This window comes from Balaenoptera musculus, chromosome 7 (genome assembly GCF_009873245.2).
Source record: "Balaenoptera musculus isolate JJ_BM4_2016_0621 chromosome 7, mBalMus1.pri.v3, whole genome shotgun sequence".
NCBI lineage: Eukaryota > Metazoa > Chordata > Mammalia > Artiodactyla > Balaenopteridae > Balaenoptera > Balaenoptera musculus.
In genome coordinates, this window is record NC_045791.1 from 62,887,509 (window position 1) to 62,908,235 (window position 20,727).

Genomic DNA, 20,727 nt, shown 5'->3' on the forward strand with positions numbered 1-20,727 from the left:
AGAGTAAGTATGTGTTATGATAAATCTCTTTGTGACAGATTAGTATCAGGTATCAGGAGGTCATTCAGGTGAAACATGTCTGAGATGGGAAGATACTGTCACTCTGGATAGAGCTGAGATCTACAACTGTAGATTTAGGAATCACCTAACAGAGAAGATAATTGAGATTATGAAAGGAGATAGTTTTGCAAGAGACTGGAGAAAGTAATGAGAGGATGTGGAAGCAACAGGCAGTCTACATTTTAAAAACTAATGAATGGAAGAAAGAGAGATTGAACAGTAACTTGACGGAGTAGAAAACCTAGGGGAAAATTATTTTAGAATGAGCTCTTCAAGTTACTCAATAAGTTATGGAGATGTCACCTAAACATTCTAGTCTAAGACAAGTCTTAAACATGGAATTCCAGATCCTTCCCTTGGCATCTCAATCTTTAAGGGAAAATTCAGAACTAATACTCCACCTGGAAGTCCTAAGGCCATTGTCTCCTCAGAGTTAAACTCACAGCTTTAAGGTGGACTTAAATGTTCTAATGTTTACACTCGGAGGTAGAACACCTCAGGATAACACACTAATAGGCATAACCATTAGTTTTCTGAGTAATGCTAGGCATTCTGGGGTCTGGCAACAGAGGAGGAGGAAAGAAAAGAGCAGAGAGTGGGAAGGAGCAACAATCATATTTTAATCTAGACATTTATGAGAGAAACAAGTTAAAAAATTAGATGTAAGCTAGTCATTCACCAGCGCAGCATTGACGTAGCCTCCATTAAATGGGGCTAAATTCCCAACTGCGCTAATAAGAGAGAGGAAAACAATGTGTTGGTAGGTAAGAAGAAGGATTAAGCAGAACAAATTATCCTGATGATATACATCGATGAAAATTATTCAACTTTAACAATTCAACTTCCACATGAGTTTGTCTAAAAGCTGGTATACAGAATTAATAAGAATTTTTATATAAAGTCTAGGTCAATGGTTATTTAGTAACAACAGCTGTTTAAAATGTAGTCAGAATGTAGTCAGAAAGTGTTTTTCATTATTTAAATAAACAAATATCAAGAAATAATGAATCTACTCTAGAAATGGAATGTATTTTAAACAAATTGTGTCTTTACCACCCTGTACCACAAAACCAAATATCTTTTTTTTTAATTTTGCAAATATTTGATTCTTAAGACAGAGAAAATAGCCTTATAAGGGCACTGTATTATTTCCCTAATAGAATGTGGGATTTATTTTCCCTCTAAAAAATAGATTCTTAGTATAATATTTTAGAAAAACTATCACAATAAAGAAAAAACTTTTAAATAACAAAACATGGGAGTTTTATGGCACTCAAGAATGATCTTAAATACATTAAAATAAAACACCATCAAAACAGTAAATTTCAAGCATTTTGTGTATTAGGATATTTACCGAAAGTAAAGCCTGAAAAAAAAAGATTAATAAGGTGGCAACTGTCAAATTATATTTTAATCGTTTCTATTAATGAATTCATAATGAAGTCACAATGAAATTTAGTTCTAGTCTTACACAATCTAGAAGCCACATCCTTCAGTATCTGCAAGGGTCTTTCCGCTACCTTGGAAAATGCAGTTTATATTATGGTAGAAACAAATCTCTTCTGTTTAGAAACACTTTCAAAGTAACTGCCTGAACTTTACCTTTCTATTCCCTCCTCTTTCTTTACTTCTTCTAGAGACAGTATTTTATATCCTAAAATTCCTAGTAAGGGCCTAATATATGACATGTCAAACCTATGTTTGTAAAGTCCTCACAGTAAATCATATGGCTCAGAGAACACATAGTAATTTACTTTTGCTCATTTTTTTTCCCTTGCTTCACGTCCAGAAAAGAAAATTTTCATGTATATCGTGTGTATTAAATAATTCTGAGTAGCTAAAAATTTTTTAAATGATTCAGGTGACTTCGTTGGCAAGTGCGAATGTGTTATACCTTAAGGAATGATTGTATAGCTGCCCTGACATATGCATTAAGGTCTCCTAACATAATTTGTTAGGAAGGTGCAATATGTAATAGAAGCCACACTTAACTGCTTGTTCTTTTTTTTTTTTTTTTTTTTTTTTAACTGCTTGTTCTTAACGTCAGTACTCTTCAATGTTTCTTCCTCTGACTTGCTGTGACTCCTTGAGCCTCAATTTCTTTCTTCACCTATGAAATAGGGATCTATATAGTTTTCATTCTATTTCATAAGGATATCATGTGAACAGATAGTATAACAGATGTAAAAATAATTTTTTAAACCCTTGATATGGGATTCTACACAAGCATAAGCCATCATTATTCAAAATGGAGTTATTTGTAGATTGAACAGTCTACATTTCACTAAGCATGAATTTAAGGGCAATGCTTTTATAAAAAAAGCAAAAGAGTTGGGTAAAATGCTGCCAAACTTGTGTGTACAGTGATACCTGGGTGTGATAATCCACACATAGCTCCCATCTGTTATTTCTTAATTTGCCCTCAGCTGTTTCAATAATGTGACTTTGTTCATCACTTCTCAATCTTTTCAAAATATTTCTTTTCCTTTTTTTAAACTCACACCATCACAGTTATGTAATAGAACATTAACTATTCTCTGAACTAGACAACATTTTTTTGCCTAAGGTTCTCTAAGAGTAGATAAAAAATGTTAACTATGGAGAAATTTCTTGGGGTCAGACTATATTCTAGGTAACATAAGAAAAGAAATAATTAAAGGATGAAAACAAGACTACCTGAAAATAAAATGAATTTCAGAAAAATAAAGGAGACATTTTCTGAAAAAATTTAGGGGAACAAAAATGTGTACTTTGAAACATTAATTTCTGGAGATATTAATAAGCATTATATAGAAATAGAATATGATTTGGGAAATACTGGAGTAAACAATCTTATTTTACTGCACGAATTCTAATATTCCTTGTAAATCTCTAAGAGGAGAATGAGTATGACAGGCAGTATTTTCCAAACTTATTTGATGTTTTGTTCAGAGTATCTCGGGGGAATAGTGCCCTATGATGAAAAAGCATTTTGGAAATTCTGAGCTCAGGAGTTTGGTTCATCAGGTTTGTCGGTTTTAACAACAGACCAGATGGGTGACAGCACATATTTACAAAATAAATGCAGTATGGCCCTTGACTTGCTAGCCCTAACCAAGCTTTCAGCTACACATCTTTTCCACACACAGAAGCTCAGCTCTATGCTGGCCATTCAGGAATTCTCCCTATTGGCAGAACTCTCCCAAACACTTCACGCACTTTTGCATTCCCATGTCTTTGCGTATGCTATGCCACCTTTTTGATGTCCTTTCTTTCTGCTACTTGCCTGTCAAAAGCCTATGTACCCTTCAATGTTCATCCTCAAATGTTCCTCCCTCTTCTGTCATTGTCTTTCATGTGTGCTTCTCGTTAAGGCAGTAGTTCTCAAACTTGGCTATACATTAGAAATACCTAGAGAGTTTTAAAAAAACACTGATTCCTGAGTCTCATCCAGCAATTTTGATATAATAGGTCTGAGATACAACCCTGGTATTGGGATTTTCAATTCCCCAGTGATTGTAAGACAGCCAATGCTGAGAAAAATTGCTCTGGAGTCCATGGTAATTTGTCTCTGTACTTTATAGACCTACATCCTAAAAAAGGGTTTAAGATTTTTTAGAGGAGAAACTTATCCCTCTTCATATGCACAGATCCCTGTACCCACAGACACTTTTGAATGAAAAAAGAAAGTACTGTATGATCTCACCTATATGTGGAATCTAAAACAAAACAAAACAAAAAACAAGCTCATAGATACAGAGCACAGACTGGTGGTTGCCAGAGGTGGGAGAGTAAGGGGAGGTGATATACTGCTTCACATAGAATATATTTTACTTGTTTATTAAATTAACAAAATTCATTTCACCTTAAAAAAATTATTGGGCTTACATTTCCAATGTTGATGCTAATTTTATTAAAAGGTTTTCCAAACTACTCTGCTTTTCCATTCCTATTGTATGTAAATTATATCATTAAGGAAAGTGGCTCCCAATCTAGCTGTCAATCAGCATAGAACCCGGAGCATGAAGAAATAATCAAAGCTTTCTAGTCCCAGACCTACTGAAGCAGAATCCCTGAGGTTAATTTCTGAAGTTTATTTTGTTTTGTTTTAGTTTGGTGTAGTTTAGTTTAGTTTAGTTCAGTTTAGTTCTGTAAGCTGCAATTCTAATGTCAGTAGCAAACATTCATTTTGTGAATCAATGATTTAAAAGAGAAATTTTATAATTTGTGGCTTTTATGAAAACATTTACTCATTATGGTAGTGTTTGGGAGGGTTCAGTAATAGAAAACAATATCATAAATCTATCCCATAAAAATAAATCATTTTTAAAAGATAATAATCATAAATCCCTAGAGAATACACATTATGGATGAGACGAATATTATTCAAATGCATGAGAAAGTATTATTTTATTTTACTATTTACAAGGCCTTCTTTCCATGTCTTAGTTTTAAAGGAATTGGAATCGAATTGACCAAAATTATGTAATTAACTATATTCAGCTTTTATTAAAATAACTAATTTTCTCAAGTCTGTTAGCATGACACTTGGTAAAAATCAATTCTCCAAGAGGAATTAGGAAAGTATAGGTCATTATGGGTGTAATAGCTCATGTTTTGAGCAACTAGGGGAAACTTTTTTAACTTTAAACTTTGTTTAACTTTTTAAACAAAGAATCTCAGGCATGCTATAACCCTGGAGTCAGGTAAGGCACATTTGACCCATCAGCCACCGAAGGGTCAACTAGACTTCACTATTCTGTTAACATATATTTTTTCCTATTCTCCCTGGTCACTCAGATAACTTTAACAGCATGAAAGAAAAATTCAAATTATTGCTGTATCTTCAATGACTGAATGAACTATGGCTGAACTAAAGGAAAGAAGAATCAGAAAGAGTATAAGAGCTTTTGAAGAGCATTAATTGTATTAATTAATATGTTTCCTTTTATTAATGCCCTCCCCCACCAATTCTGGGCTTGGTCTTGTAACTTTCTGATTTTTCCAATGAGAAGTAGCAACTTGACTCAATGAGAGACTTGAAAAAGTGTAAGTTTATCCTTCTTTTCATGAATTCCTGTTATTACTGTGAGAACATGTCCAGTCTAACCTCCTGGAGGGATAAGAGGTACACATGGAAGAAACCCAAGTTGTATAACCAAGGTCCTCCTAGACCAGCCAGCTCACAGCAAACCCACCATCTGGCCACAGATGCATGAGAAAGCTTCATTGAGATCAACCAACTTTGGCACAGATCACAGAACCACTCAGCTAATCTATAGACTCATGTCATTTTAAGTCACTATGCTTTAGGGAGATTTAAAAACAGCGATAGCTGACACAATTGTCTTCAGTGTTTGAAAGGCTGTCCTGTGAAAGAGAACATTTGGATCCTTCTTGTGCCAGTTCTACTAAGAGAGAAAAGTTGTATTGATAGGAAGACAGATTTCCATTTGAGAAAGTACTTTCTAACAAGTCATAGTTGTTCAAGGATATCAGCGTTGAATTCCCTGATTCTAGGATAATTCAAGTTGGGGCTAAAATGAATGCATTTTATTCATTCAACAATTATATATTTCTTCATCTATTCCTTTAATGCTACAAAATTATATACAGATGATCAGTATAAGTATGTTGTGGAGTATATTGGTTTTCTCATTCTTTAACTGGTATTAGAAACAAGAGCCAAGTACCCACTCCTCTAGTAATCCTCTTGGATGTAGCTGCCAGAATTTTCATCCAAGATTCACTGGCCATCATTCACCCTGAAAATGGAGAGATGACCACTATGTGGACCTAAGGAAACAAATTATTCATTCTATCATTCATTCGTTTTAAGGGTCACCAGCTAACAGGCTTCAGTTGGAGTTTGTTCAGTCTATCAGTGTTTTTAAAAATGTGAAACCAAATGTTTCGTGTTTTCCATCTATCACAGTTCCCAGCACTTCCTATTTCAAACATTTACAGTGCTGACCTGGTCCCTTTAGGTATTTAAGTTTAAAGACTTGGTAAGTTCTTACTTATGACTCACATTCTACCAAAAGTTATAGGAAATACAGAGATTCAATATGGATTCCAGCCTTAGGAATCCTACAGTTTTGGAGGAGAGTTGCTCCCCTTAAGTAATTATAATAGACTGGAGTGAAACGTGCAGTAAAAGAGATGCAGATAAAATGACATGGGATCGCAGAATTAGAAACAATTGGATGCAGCTGGACTGAGAAGCCAATGCTTAATTAGTGGGCACAGAAATTACAGAGTCTCTGTTTTTCTATTAGTTGTTTCTCAAAGACATCAACACTGGAATGGTAATAAGCATTTGAAATCTTCCTTAGAGATCTCCAACAGACACGTGGTCCAGATTATCACGTCCCTAATTTCATTCAAATTTTAATTTAATGATACAGTTTAAAAGTGACTTGAGTAACCACTGACACTGCAGAAATACAAAAGATCATGAGAGATTACTACAAGCAACTCTATGCCAATAAAATGGACAACCTGGAAGAAATGGACAGATTCTTAGAAATGCACAAACTGCCGAGACTGAACCAGGAAGAAATAGAAAATATGAACAGACCAATCACAAGCACTGAAATTGAAACTGTGATTAAAAACCTTCCAACAAACAAAAGCCCAGGACCAGATGGCTTCACAGGTGAATTCTATCAAACATTTAGAGAAGAGCTAACACCTATCCTTCTCAAACTCTTCCAAAATATTGCAGAGGGAGGAACACTCCCAAACTCATTCTACGAGGCCACCATCACCCTGATACCAAAACCAGACAAAGATGTCACAAAGAAAGAAAACTACAGGCCAATATCACTGATGAACATAGATGCAAAAATCCTCAACAAAATACTAGCAAACAGAATCCAACAGCACATTAAAAGGATCATACACCATGATCAAGTGGGGTTTATCCCAGGAATGCAAGGATTCTTCAATATACGCAAATCAATCAATGTGATACACCATATTAACAAATTGAAGGAGAAAAACCATATGATCATCTCAATAGATGCAGAGAAAACTTTTGACAAAATTCAACACCCATTTATGATAAAAGCCCTGCAGAAAGTAGGCATAGAGGGAACTTTCCTCAACATAATAAAGGCCATATATGACAAACCCACAGCCAACATTGTCCTCAATGGTGAAAAACTGAAACCATTTCCACTAAGATCAGGAACAAGACAAGGTTGCCCACTCTCACCACTATTATTCAACATAGTTTTGGAAGTGTTAGCCACAGCAATCAGAGAAGACAAAGAAATAAAAGGAATCCAAATCGGAAAAGAAGAAGTAAAGCTGTCACTATTTGCAGATGACATGATACTATACATAGAGAATCCTAAAGATGCTACCAGAAAACTCCTAGAGCTAATCAATGAATTTGGTAAAGTAGCAGGATACAAAATTAATGCACAGAAATCTCTTGCATTTCTATACACTAATGACGAAAAATCTGAAAGTGAAATTAAGAAAACACTCCCGTTTACCATTGCAACAAAAAGAATAAAATATCTAGGAATAAACCTACCTAAGGAGACAAAAGACCTGTATGCAGAAAATTATAAGACACTGATGAAAGAAATTAAAGATGATACAAATAGATGGAGAGATATACCATGTTCCTGGATTGGAAGAATTAACATTGTGAAAATGACTCTACTACCCAAAGCAATCTACAGATTCAATGCAATCCCTATCAAACTACCACTGGCATTTTTCACAGAACTAGAACAAAAAATTTCACAATTTGTATGGAAACACAAAAGACCCCGAATAGCCAAAGCAATCTTGAGAACGAAAAATGGAGCTGGGGGAATCAGGCTCCCTGACTTCAGACTATATTACAAAGCTTCAGTAATCAAGACAGTTTGGTACTGGCACAAAAACAGAAATATAGATCAATGGAACAGGATAGAAAGCCCAGAGATAAACCCACACACATATGGTCACCTTATCTTTGATAAAGGAGGCAAGCATATACAGTGGAGAAAAGACAGCCTCTTCAATAAGTGGTGCTGGGAAAATTGGACAGGTACATGTAAAAGTATGAAATTAGAACACTCCCTGACACCATGCACAAAAATAAACTCAAAATGGATTAAAGACCTAAGTGTAAGGGCAGACACCATCAAACTCTTAGAGGAAAACATAGGCAGAACACTCTATGACATACATCACAGCAAGATTCTTTTTGACCCAGCTCCCAGAGAAATGGAAATAAGAACACAAATAAACAAATGGGACCTAATGAAACTTAAAAGCTTTTGCACAGCAAAGGAAACCATAAACAAGACCAAAAGACAACCCTCAGAATGGGAGAAAATATTTGCAAATGAAGCAACTGACAAAGGATTAATCTCCAAGATTTACAAGCAGCTCATGCAGCTCAATAACAAAAAAACGAACAACCCAATCCAAAAATGGGCAGAAGACCTAAATAGACATTTCTCCAAAGAAGATATACAGATGGCCTACAGACACATGAAAGAATGCTCAACATCATTAATCATTAGAGAAATGCAAATCAAAACTACAATGAGATATCATCTCACACCGGTCAGAATGGCCATCATCAAAAAATCTAGAAACAATAAATGCTGGAGAGGGTGTGGAAGAAAGGGAACACTCTTGCACTGTTGGTGGGAATGTAAATTGATACAGCCACTATGGAGAACAGTATGGAGGTTCCTTAAAAAACTACAAATAGAACTACCATACGACCCAGCAATCCCACTACTGGGCATATACCCTGAGAAAACCATAGGTCAAAAAGAGTCATGTACCACAATGTTCATTGCAGCTCTATTTACAATAGCCAGGACCTGGAAGCAACCTAAATGTCCATCGACAGATGAATGGATAAAGAAGATGTGGCACATATATACAATGGAATATTACTCAGCCATAAAAAGAAATGAAATGGAGGTATTTGTAATGAGGTGGATGGAGTTAGAGTCTGTCATACAGAGTGAAGTAAGTCAGAAAGAGAAAAACAAATACAGTATGCTAACACATACATACAGAATCTAAGGAAAAAAAAAAAAAAAGGCCATGAAGAACCTAGTGGCAAGACGGGAATAAAGACACAGACCTACTACAGAATGGACTTGAGGATACGGGGAGGGGGTGGGGTGAGATGTGACAGGGTAAGAGAGTGTCATGGACATATATACACTACCAAATGTAAAATAGATAGCTAGTGGGAAGCAGCTGCATAGCACAGGGAGATCAGCTCGGTGCTTTGTGACCACCTAGAGGGGTGGGATGGGGAGGGTGGGAGGGAGGGAGATGCAAGAGGGAAGAGAAATGGGAACATATTGTATATGTATAACTGATTCACTTTGTTATAAAGCAGAAGCTAACACACCATTGTAAGGCAATTATACTTCAATAAAGATGTTTAAAAAAATAAATAAAATAAAATAAAAGTGACTTGACCTACTACAATTTTCTTTTCCTTCTTTAATTAGGACTCAAAAAATCGCCACATTTGTATGTTAAAGATACAACCCTACTGTTCTTCATTACCACAGGTCTTCAAACAATTTGTTCCAAGCTCTTTGATCCTTAAAAATGTCAAGTTAAATATTAATATTTTTAAAGCTGAAGCGATGATTTTCATAATAAAAGCCCATGACTTTCAATGCCTAAAAACAATTTGTTAATGAGTATATAATTAACATTTAAATATCTGTTTTGATGTAATAAACAACACTTCTAAAAATAACATCCTAAGATCCTAAAAGCTAGAGTCACCAAAACACCAAAAATGGACACAAATTTGACTCAGAATTAACACTTCTCCATAAGAAAAAATATGACTCTAATGGAGCAGGCTTGGGATGTTACAAAGATAACTCTGGAAGCTTTATCATCTGTTCCTTCAAATGCACTGTGACTTGCCCCCTACACTTCCAGCAGCTCCAATTCAGGAAACGTTGGATTTTCCTCAATTAGAGATCAGGTCCAAGTGGCCTTAATCAAATACGTAAATAAACTGAAGCTTTCCCATGAGAACTATCAAAATTATGTCATGTTGAGTCACAGAACCAAAGAGACTAGGTTTATAAATACTGCAGACTTCTTTAACCTTATTCTCTATAAACCTACAGGTCATCTTTAACCTCACTATTATTTTTTCATTGCTATTATTATTATTTTTCATTGCTTTTTACCTAAAACTATAGGTAACAGGCTGATTATTCCAAATATAAAATTTTCCAGATGGTATAAAACCGTATAATTATCCCCACTAGATCATTTTACCTGCATAATCTTGATTTTCCTCATTTCAAACATTTCAGATCTTTGAAAAGCAGTTTCTAAATCATACTGATGTCCTAGATGAACGCAAACAGCACCAAGCACCTCTAGCTTAGAAAACAAAATTTGCATAGCTCCTGAGTGAGAGATGCTTTCCCATGTTTTAATCTATTCCTTTTTCCTGGATCCATACCCAAAATTATTAATTATGAATTTAATACTTCCTCATGAAGTTGCCCTGAAGAATATATGCTTGTACCTTGTCTAAAAATATGCTAAGATTTTGATGAATAGTAGCTCTTGGTATTGTTACCACCTACTGCTATTGCTGCTACTAGTGATGATAAGTTTTTTGGAAATAATTGAAATTTTTGTGAATTGTGGGTGAAATAATATCAGAAGGAGTGAATTACTCACTTCCTGACTTTAAAATGTATGATAAATTACAGTTTATCTATTTGTGATGACCATTTAAAAATTAGAGCTACTTTTATCACAACTGGGGGAAAAAAAGGCACCACAATGTCTGATAGTTTTTTCCTTGATAAACATTTCCTGTCTTACATTCAAATGTATTTGTTGTTTTACCCTGATCTTCGTAATTTATTTTAAAGATCAATTGTGTCTATTCCTTCCCTATAAGTCATACAGTGACCTTTGACCAGCAGCAACAACATCTTGACCTAGACAACTAAAAGTTTAATTTGTAATGAATATGTCTGTTATAAAATATATTTGTTCTTCTATTAATTAGCATTGTGTCTGATAATGTCACAGACTTTAAATTCATATCATTATGTCTATTTTCCAGAAGTTTTTTTTTTTTTTTAACATCTTTATTGGAGTATAATTGCTTTACAATGGTGTGTTAGTTTCTGCTTTATAACAAAGTGAATCAGTTATACATATACATATATCCCCATATCTCTTCCCTCTTGCGTCTCCCTCCCTCCCACCTCCAGAAGTATTTTTCACTTTCATAGCAAGTGGAAATAACTTAAATGTTAATTATTTTGTTCTATCAATCAATTAATTGTCACTTACGTAAAAATTATCATTTAAAAAAAAACCCTGAAACTAAATTTCCAGTATACAACTATGCAGCCATTGCAAGTCAATTCATTTTCCTTTTTCCCTCTTTTTTAAATAAATGAATTCACAATCACTTAGAAACAAAAACTGGCAAAATATTTTCATAAATATAGAGTTATATTATATTTTGGATTTGATTTACATAGAGCTTTTTCTTATGAGGAAATACATTTCATAAAAGAAAAGGTCTTTAATATACCATTCTAGGGCTTCCCTGGTGGGGCAGTGGTTGAGAATCTGCCTGCCAATGCAGGGGACACGGGTTCGAGCCCTGGTCTGGGAAGATCCCACGTGCCACGGAGCGACTGGGCCCGTGAGCCACAACTACTGAGCCTGTGCATCTGGAGCTTGTGCTCCACAAGAAGAGAGGCCGTGACAGTGACAGGCCCACGCACCGCGATGAAGTGGCCCCCGCTCGCCACAACTGGAGAACGCCCTCGCACAGAAACGAAGACCCAACACAGCCAAAAAATGAATAAATAAATAAATAAATAAATTAGAAACAAAAACAAACAAAAAAAAATACCATTCTACTTCAACAGTTCACACTTTTTTTTCCATGTAATTACTTTTCACTTTGATGACTTTATACTAAATACATTTCTCTCTAAAGTACACATTTTTTTGTGAGAAGGTGTTAAGAAGAGACTTAAAGCACAGAATGTCATAAATACTTAAATATTTATGAGACAAAAATACCAATGTCCTATAATGTATTACAATTTCTTTAAATTTTGAAGTGATTTTGCATTTTATATTATTTGTTCACGTTTTCTATTGTTCCCAAAACACTGAAGGAAATGGGTCTGAAACATGGAATAATCAACACCTAGAAAACTACTGTAAATCGGCAAAGCAGTCAGGTGCTCCACCTTATTACTGTCTAAAAATCAGTAATATTACTGATTACTTATTACTGTCTAAAAATCAGAAATGTGGTGTCATCCCTGCATATTGGCAACTTCTGATCTAGCTTTGACACTGATGTTAATACACTTAGCATAAAGTGGGACTAAATAAAAATGATTACACTCCAAAAGGCATATGATTTTAAATATGTAACAGATATTTTATGCTATTTCTCTATAAAGAATAGATCATAACCTAGAAATTAGAATTCAGACCCAGCAATAGGGTACTAACCATCCCTAGTAGGTCCACAAACAAACAAAATTAGGACCGCTTTTCTTTTCCTAGGCATCTCACTGCTTTCTACATCTTCATGTGAAGAGAATATGCCTGCCAAAAACACACTCAGAATTCCACTGCTAACAGACACTTGTAAAAATAAAACTTTGAAAAGACATAAAGAGAAGAAACAACATGTTCTAAATGCTATGAAGAACCCAGCATGATTTTCATTGGTCTTGGGCCCTGGCAGCCATTCGACTTGCACTTTACTGTCTCAGCTCTAGGATGCATAGACCAGTTCTCAATTCTAGGGCTGATGAAGAACTATTTGTATGATTTCATTTGTATCTTTTTAGTGCTACTTCTAATGAGAAGTCACCCCAAAAATAACTTAACCACTTTTGAATTCTGAAAGAGGTTCAAAATGTTGTTGGTTCTAAAAAACACTAAATAAGGCTTAACATGTAAGAAGAGTTTCAATTTATTTTTTAAATTCATTTTTCTACCTACTTTCAGAAAGAATTTGAAGCAACAAACAGAAAAAGAAAAGATGCACATACAATAGAATTTGATAAAATAAAATATCAAATCAAGTGGGAGGAGATAATTACAACAAAAACCCAGACTTAAACACTTCATGGCAGTGAAATTCAGATAGGAATTATTTTCACTGATGCAATTTTATTAGGAGAAACAGATTTTTCGTGTATCAAAGTCTAAGATTGATTCATCCGCTGGGAATATAGAAAGTTCACTAAGCAATATGAGTATGCAGTAAGATGGAAGTGTCTTCAGCAATTGTTTTACTGAAGTTACATAAAGGTACTTCATCTGAAATGTGCTGTAAATTGATGAATCTTTTTATATAAAGAGATTAATTATGATTACTGAGATAAAACTCTGTGGTAATACAGGAAAAGAAGTTTTTAAAGGTCTAAAGAATGTGTGTATCAGAGGGCTTTCATATCATGTTGATTCATATCTTGGATTTTAAAGATCTATACAATTTTATTTTCTAAGTGCTGAGGAACAAACTCAGTGTTGTTGATGGAAAACACATTAATACATGTTTTGTAATAGTGTTTCCTTCCTGGAAAATTACAATATAAAGCCTAAAGTGTTTCTCTTGAGTAAAGGGAGAACCATCTCTTCTCGGTACAAGTCTGAGCTGCAAGAACATCTGCAGGAAGAACCACAAAATATGTCTGAGATGCATCATTTATATATGCTCAGGGCTGAATAGTCTCATTGATCCCAAAGTAACATGTGAAATGCATGAAAGAGATCATATATACTCCCACCTCGGCCATAAGAGAAACTCTGCCTTTGTTCCTTGCTTCACAGATCTGACATGAAAATGTATATCTAAAATTTCCATGATAGACTTTTAAAACATAGATTTAATAACCTAACTATGTGAAATGGTTTGGGAATCAGCACTGTAGGAGACACATTCTTAGAGGCAGTTTCTTAATAGCATGTAAGATTCCTCCCAGCCTTCCCAATAGCATACCAGCCATGGAATTTCAATATTCATCATCTCCTCTAAAAACCTCTCAACTAATTTTTTACACTTGATGGATGACTTTTACTATCTGAAATTTAGGGAGATCATGCTGATGAAAAATTGATATTAATTCAGTCTCAAAAATTAAATTTAAAAAATCTTGCTCTTATCTTTCTCAATTCACTTAGGTACCAGATTAGTCTGAAATCTGTCTTTTCCATTATAATTTCCCACGATGTTGTTACCTCTTTTTTGGCACCCATCATCGGCCTGTGCCATGGTTACTTAGATATATACTAGATGATCTGCCTTGTGAGGGCAGGTAAGGTTTGTTTTTTGTTATCATGTCTGGCCTCCCCAGTGCCACATCCCAGATTATGGACACGTCTAGTCAACCAGAGAATGCCAGGTGAATTGAATTAAAGCTGTGGGTTCAACTCCAGAAGAAAGTAGCATGTATATAGAAATTTGAATGGTGTCAATATGTCAGATGTTCCTAAAATAAATTCTGGGCTGATCTCTCTTAAAGACTAAAATTTTAAATGAATTATTTATAAAAAGCAAAGATACTTCACAAAATTTCTGTTAAACTTGTAAACTAGCACATATGAAACATTCTAGCACAGATTTGCTTACCATGTGGATTGAGAACCAGTGTGCAAAGCCCTTAGGAAGTGGGGTGCACACAAGTACATACTGAGAAGGAAAAGTCTGGTACATGGGTCTCTGACCAGAAAGGTCAGGCCTAGAAGGATGTCTCAGTGTGAAAGCCTGGACAGCCCAGGAAGAGACCAAGAGGACAAGGGAGCTGTGAAAGGAGGCTGACAAGAAAATGAAGTGAGACATGGGATATGGGCCAAAGATGCCAAAGCCAAGCTTAAACCACTTCCCATCTTGCCCAAAAGCACAACTAGCTATTAGAAAGCCCATGCTGCATTTTACTAAAGAATAGTCTAAAACTTTCTCTGAGGAATTACATCTAGTCATTTGGATCTTTTAAGATACTCTCCGCCTCCCTTTTCCCTCATCACAATCACATCCTGATTAAAGCAAAGTCAGCTGTCAACATGCCAGTTGACCAATCAATCCCACCCCACATCTAGCCTTAACCTGTTTTCAGTCAGGGACCCATTTCAACACTTACTTGAAATAATTGCCTGGGTGAAAGTATGTCCTCTTTGGTAGCTGTGTTTTCTGTTCTAGGTCATCAGGATGATGAAGCAATCATTTGAATTTACCAAATTTTATTCTAATTATCTGGACAAAGAATCCCACCTTCCACAAAGGATCTGCTCTTCATATGAAAAATAACAGAAGCACAGTCGAATTGCAATTCCCCTGCGAGTGGCACCTTAGCATATAATTTATCAGGAGGAGACAAGGATTTGGCATAAACCAATGAAAGATCACCTGCCACAAATCGCAACAGCTCCACAATGGAGTAATACACTAAAGTTGATGGCTAAGTGGATCTGATTTTATCCAACTTAACCTTGCCCTCCTGAACTTCTGAAGGTGCCCTCTTCAAGTGATGCCTCAGTGCGGTTGAGTTTGGAATTATCTGTGCAACTCTCATACCTCTTTGAAGTCACACATGCACTTGAGAGAAAATAGAAGTGAATTACGTAGGGACTGGAAGATCTTTTCCAGTTCCTGACATAAGAAATATGGCCGGCGAATACACATCTTGGGGGGGTCATTTTGGATTTTTGGTTAAATTTACAAATGCATATTTAATTAGACACATTATATGAAATCCATAATATAGATTTAAAATATTTATCTTCAAAAGGTTTTAAAACAGATTTGGGCTAACATTTTGTTTTAAGCATTGCAAGAGCATATTATTTGCTACCAATAATATTGTTGTAATGCTTAATCAATACATAAAATGGAAACATTTTATAAAACTATACTCCTTGAGGCCCACTCTTATTCATTATTTAACAACCACGGAATGTCAGGAATTCCACCCATAAACTTCTATCATCCTGTTGTTAATTCAAGATCAACAACCAGTGGCTGCAAATTGACTTTAAAATTTAGTATTGTTAACATGTAGTATCTCTGCTATATTTAAGATATTATCTGGGGGGAAACACAAATTTGTTATCTAATTAACTTTTTTTAATTGTCTGTTTTAAGAGGCAGAAATTGTTTGTGTTCATTTTCTAGTTACTTTAAAATTCTTAATTCCCAATTCTGGATTCTAAAGCACGTAACAGGTAACTAAAGAATCAAGAGTTATAGAGTCAATGAAGAAATTGCTGCTCTCTTAGAAAAAGAGTGTCTCTCCCCTCAAAATAAAACCTTAGCCCAATCCATTATACTAGATCTACATTCTGCCTGGCCCAAAATTCCACCCCAGTGTAAAATATCTCCTATTGCCCTACTGTTTCTTTAACTGCTATACAGATACTCCTGAACTAGCTGTAAGATGTACACACTCTAGTATAATAGCCATCAAGTTCAAATTTGTCTCCCCATATATTACTTCAAAAAAGTGTAGCATTCACAGCACTGAAATACTACTTCTGAGCGAAATCAGTTGAAAGAACCAAGCACAACATTTCCCATTTACAGGGCTATGCAACCACTAGAAACAGGGAGGGATTGCATAATGTTTCAGAAGTTTTTCCAGTGCTATGTCATTCATGTGCATAAAAAGCTAATGCAATGCATTTCTAAAATACATTTTGAAGAATTAATAAAAGCTTGGGCATAGGGTTTCAGAAAATAGAAAATAAAAGGACTCCTTCAGTATGCATGAAGTTAAACTTTAGGCACACTCTTTATTGCTTTGCTGTAGCTTAGTGCCAGAATTCCCAAGTTAAGTATGAAAAAGAGAAAACACTTTTCCTGATAGCCCTGGAGCCACCTAGGATGTAGCATGACTTACCTAAAGATGGGTCTTTGGAGATGTTTCCTCCTGATTGTGACATGGTCATCCATTTAAAGGTGAAAGTTTAACTTGTTCCTGGAAACCACTCCAGAAATCCAGGGAGAGAATGTGGAAGCTTATCCTGATCTATTGTGCTGCAAGGAGCCCAGAAGGAAAAAGTAGTTTTCTCTTTCTCTTTTTGGGTGCTCGAGAAAACTTCCCTGCTCTCTGCCAGCTGAGCAGTGTGTCCATAGAGGCCACATAAGACAGGCACGTTGGGGCACTCCCCCACAGAGCAGGGTGTGCAAAAACACCGAGTCACGTTGACATGGACAAGAGAAGTGCACAGGACCCTCAGAAACAGAACAAAACAAACAGAAACCTTCCTACCCCCGTGGCACCCAGGTAGGAGCTCCCTAGGTTATTGCAGCCATGAGAGCACTCCTTCCACATGCTGGTCAAGCTCGGAAAAGCTAAGTCCCTCCCTGTCTTTAAAACAGCCCGTTCTGAGGCTCAACTTTTTTCTTCAAAATAAAAGTTGTACAGCTGGTTCAGCAGTCCCATGTGAGTACCCTCTGAAAGTTTGTTCTGTTAAAATAAGAACTGTATACAAATTAATGAAGAAAGATGGACTCAGGCTGCATAGCTGGCTTGGATTCAAGAGATTATAATTATTTTACAATCTTGCTTTTATTCTCGCTGGATGAAGTGTGGAGACGACTCAACATTTTTGGCACTCATAACCTAATAACCTACACTTGGCTGAAGTCGAAGATGCCATTTCAACTGATAGAAACCCCTGTGAAGCTAGCCGGAGCTACAAAAGTTAGAAAAACAAAAATTTCTTAATTCCATCAGAGACATTGTACCCAGATATCTGTACCCAAGTGTAGTTTTCCAACTAAGAGGGGACACTGCAAAAAAGATATGGAAATACACACACACATAGAAACACAATTTTTTAAGCCCCCCAAAACTCCCTGGGAACATAAGGTTTTTATATTATACAATCAAATTTTAATTTATGAAAATAAAAAGAAAGAAAAGTAGATATAAGAAGTTGTGAACAGCTGAAAATAAATGACATTAAAAATTGTTTTACTTGGAAGACTTAGAGTCACACTGCAGGGACTTTTGTTCAAGATACAGATAAGGCGAATCCCCATATTTTAATATAACTTATTTTGGAGACATTCCTATATCTAAATCACTAAAAAAATTTCTACTCAATCGATAATGTCATGAGATTCCAGGCCAGAGGTATGTTATGTAATAAAATAAACCATCTCAAAGCATGATTAAAATGTTTTTAAAATATACATGTAATAAAAGGTGAAAAAACTGAGAAACACACATGCTTTAGTTGAATAATCCATACAAATAAGGATCAAATGTCACAGAGGGGGATATGATCTATATGGTGACAATCTGTAGCTCTTAGCACCCTCTAAATATGTCCACAGGAGCAAGGACACCTTTTTTTTTTTTTCCTCGCAGAGGAGAGACAAAGAAGAAGAGAATTAAAAATAAATCATTGATCATATTGAGCAGTTCTAATCCACACTAGGAAATGGAATCAGTCTGAGAATGCATTGAACTAAAAATAAAATAAGTGGGTTCTAGTCCTAGTTCTATTATTAACTTTCATTTTGTCTACTTTGATTTTAGAAAACTGAGATGACTTCTTCATTAACATGATGGAAGGAACTCAACAGGAATACTAAGAAACATCTAACCAAGGTACAGTTCAAATGACAAGCAAGTATACAATCTTACTTGAGGCTCAAAGGCTCGATTATCAACTGCAGAATCTGAACGTTGTTAAACTAATTACAGAAAATCCATAAAATAACATCATTGCTTGCATTAGGTTTATATTCTTTTTGCTCTGAAGTTAAGGTAGAAAACTTAGATTCCCACTTATATCATGCACTATATTTATTTTTAAATCCAATCTTAGAACTTAAGGAGCCATAAGAAGATAACTGTAAGTTAGTCACTTGGCACAAAGAAAAATATGTATTTCTTAAATGTTTTCATTAACTTTTTCTCTAACAGCATTTAAACTTAATATTTGAGAGAAAAGTTTGCTTTGCTAACTTATTCAAATTTAATGTAGTATTCAATAAGATGAAAGAACCTCACTATTGTGGCTTAAATTGCAAAAATATAGTCTTTAAATTAACAACTGTACTGTGCAAAATACTAAAATTTATCATAAAAATAAACAGGCTAAATCTCCTATTAAAATATACTAAAGATAATTTATTTTGAATAGTTTTTTTTCTGGGGGTGGGGATTAGAAAAGATTTTTGTGTTTTTCCTATTATGGTGAACTCTTTTTCAGTATGACTTAGCCTAACCCTTTCACTCCCACCCCCTACACACACGTACAGCCACCAAGAACAAATTCTCCCAGGCAAAGCTATTGGCGGGAGCTGTGAAGCATAAGAGCTCAGAGAGGGACAACAGTGTGAAAAGACTGTCATCGGCCCCTGACCCAGATGACAAGAATCAAGAAGCCCCATCCTGCGGGTCTCTTGGAAGCACATCCCTGAGTGGCACCTCCATCCACTGCTCGCTGCCGTCTGTATCTGCATCCTCCCAGGCTTGGGCGCCTACTGCGGGGGCAGCGATTCTGAGTCCAGCTCAGACAGCGAAGGCATCATCAACACCACCGGCAAGATCTCGTCTCCTCCATCTTCCGAACCTTCCTCGAGGCCCCCTAGCTCCTCTGTTCCCACGGCCCTGAGCTCCTCCCCAAGAGGAGACCGGACAGTTCATTCTGCCTACAGGCATTACCTCCCACAGAAAACTCCTTTGCCTGTTCACACCGTGAACCTCACCTAAAAATGTGCCAGAACTCAAACCAAACCAAACCAAACAACAACAAAAACTCAGCACTGTTAGAGACAGCACTTGATCCATTTTTTTATTTAAAAAACTTTCCTGCTACAAGGTTCCCAACTGATTATGAAGCTAGTTGATAGGTGGTAGAGCTGGGATTTGAACCCAGATGCCTCATTCCTGAGCCCTCACTTTTACCCCTACTGAGTAGGTTGTCACCTTGGTGGACACTCTGCCTCTGAGGTTGCTTGGGCCTTTTCTGGGCTATCATTCACATGCTAAAGAGAAACAGAAGAAACTAGCCCCTCTAATGAGTGTCTATACTTCTACTAATCCTCTACCCTACTTGAACATCATTGCATGGCCCATTGTGTTCCCCATACTCATAAGAGCCTGCCCAAGAAAGGGCCTATTGATATCAAGGTGAAATAATCAATGAATATGTTCTACTAAGATCCGAATGGAAGCTCTGTTCCATTATAAAGAGCCCTGGACTAATGTCAAGGAACATATATTTAAATCCCAACTCTAGCAGTGATTGTATCTTCAGTTCTTTGCACATCTGTTTCCTTACCAGTCAAACTAAGATGTCAGGCTGGATGACCTCTAAGATCCTTTCCAGCCCCATATTTTTGTGACTCTATGACTGACTGCATGTTAAGATGTCAAGTTATTTAAAGTTAGTGTCCAAGCAGGAATAAACTCTGTAATAATTTTTAGCTCTTCTTAATCACAGCAAGGTCATGCATACCACCAGAATACTTTTCATCCCCATTGTTGTGGAATTAAAGATATATAACACACTACTATTGAATGTGAAAATAAATTGTCCCATCTTTATTTTTCTAATTAGGTGTTTTCTTTTTTCTAATTATGTGTTTTCTGTTTTCTTTTTTTCTATAGCTTCAACTGGGAACTACTCTCACTAGAATGTAAGCTCCAGGAGGAC

At 35.8% G+C, this 20,727-nt stretch overlaps 1 protein-coding gene across 3 annotated transcripts in view; it reads right to left on the reverse strand.

Annotated features, from left to right (window-relative positions):
- The window catches only part of PDE1A (phosphodiesterase 1A), a 358,722-nt gene that overhangs the window by 253,619 nt on the left and 84,376 nt on the right, over positions 1–20,727 (reverse strand). Inside the window, exon 1 of one of the 3 annotated variants that reach the window (XM_036859051.1) lies at positions 16,950–17,369. The exons of the other annotated variants lie outside the window; for them this stretch is intronic. Coding sequence (XP_036714946.1) covers positions 16,950–17,002 — 53 coding nt within the window. The 5' untranslated portion in view covers positions 17,003–17,369. Of the gene's footprint in view, positions 1–16,949; positions 17,370–20,727 lie in introns of those variants that run through there. 3 annotated transcript variants of the gene reach the window in all.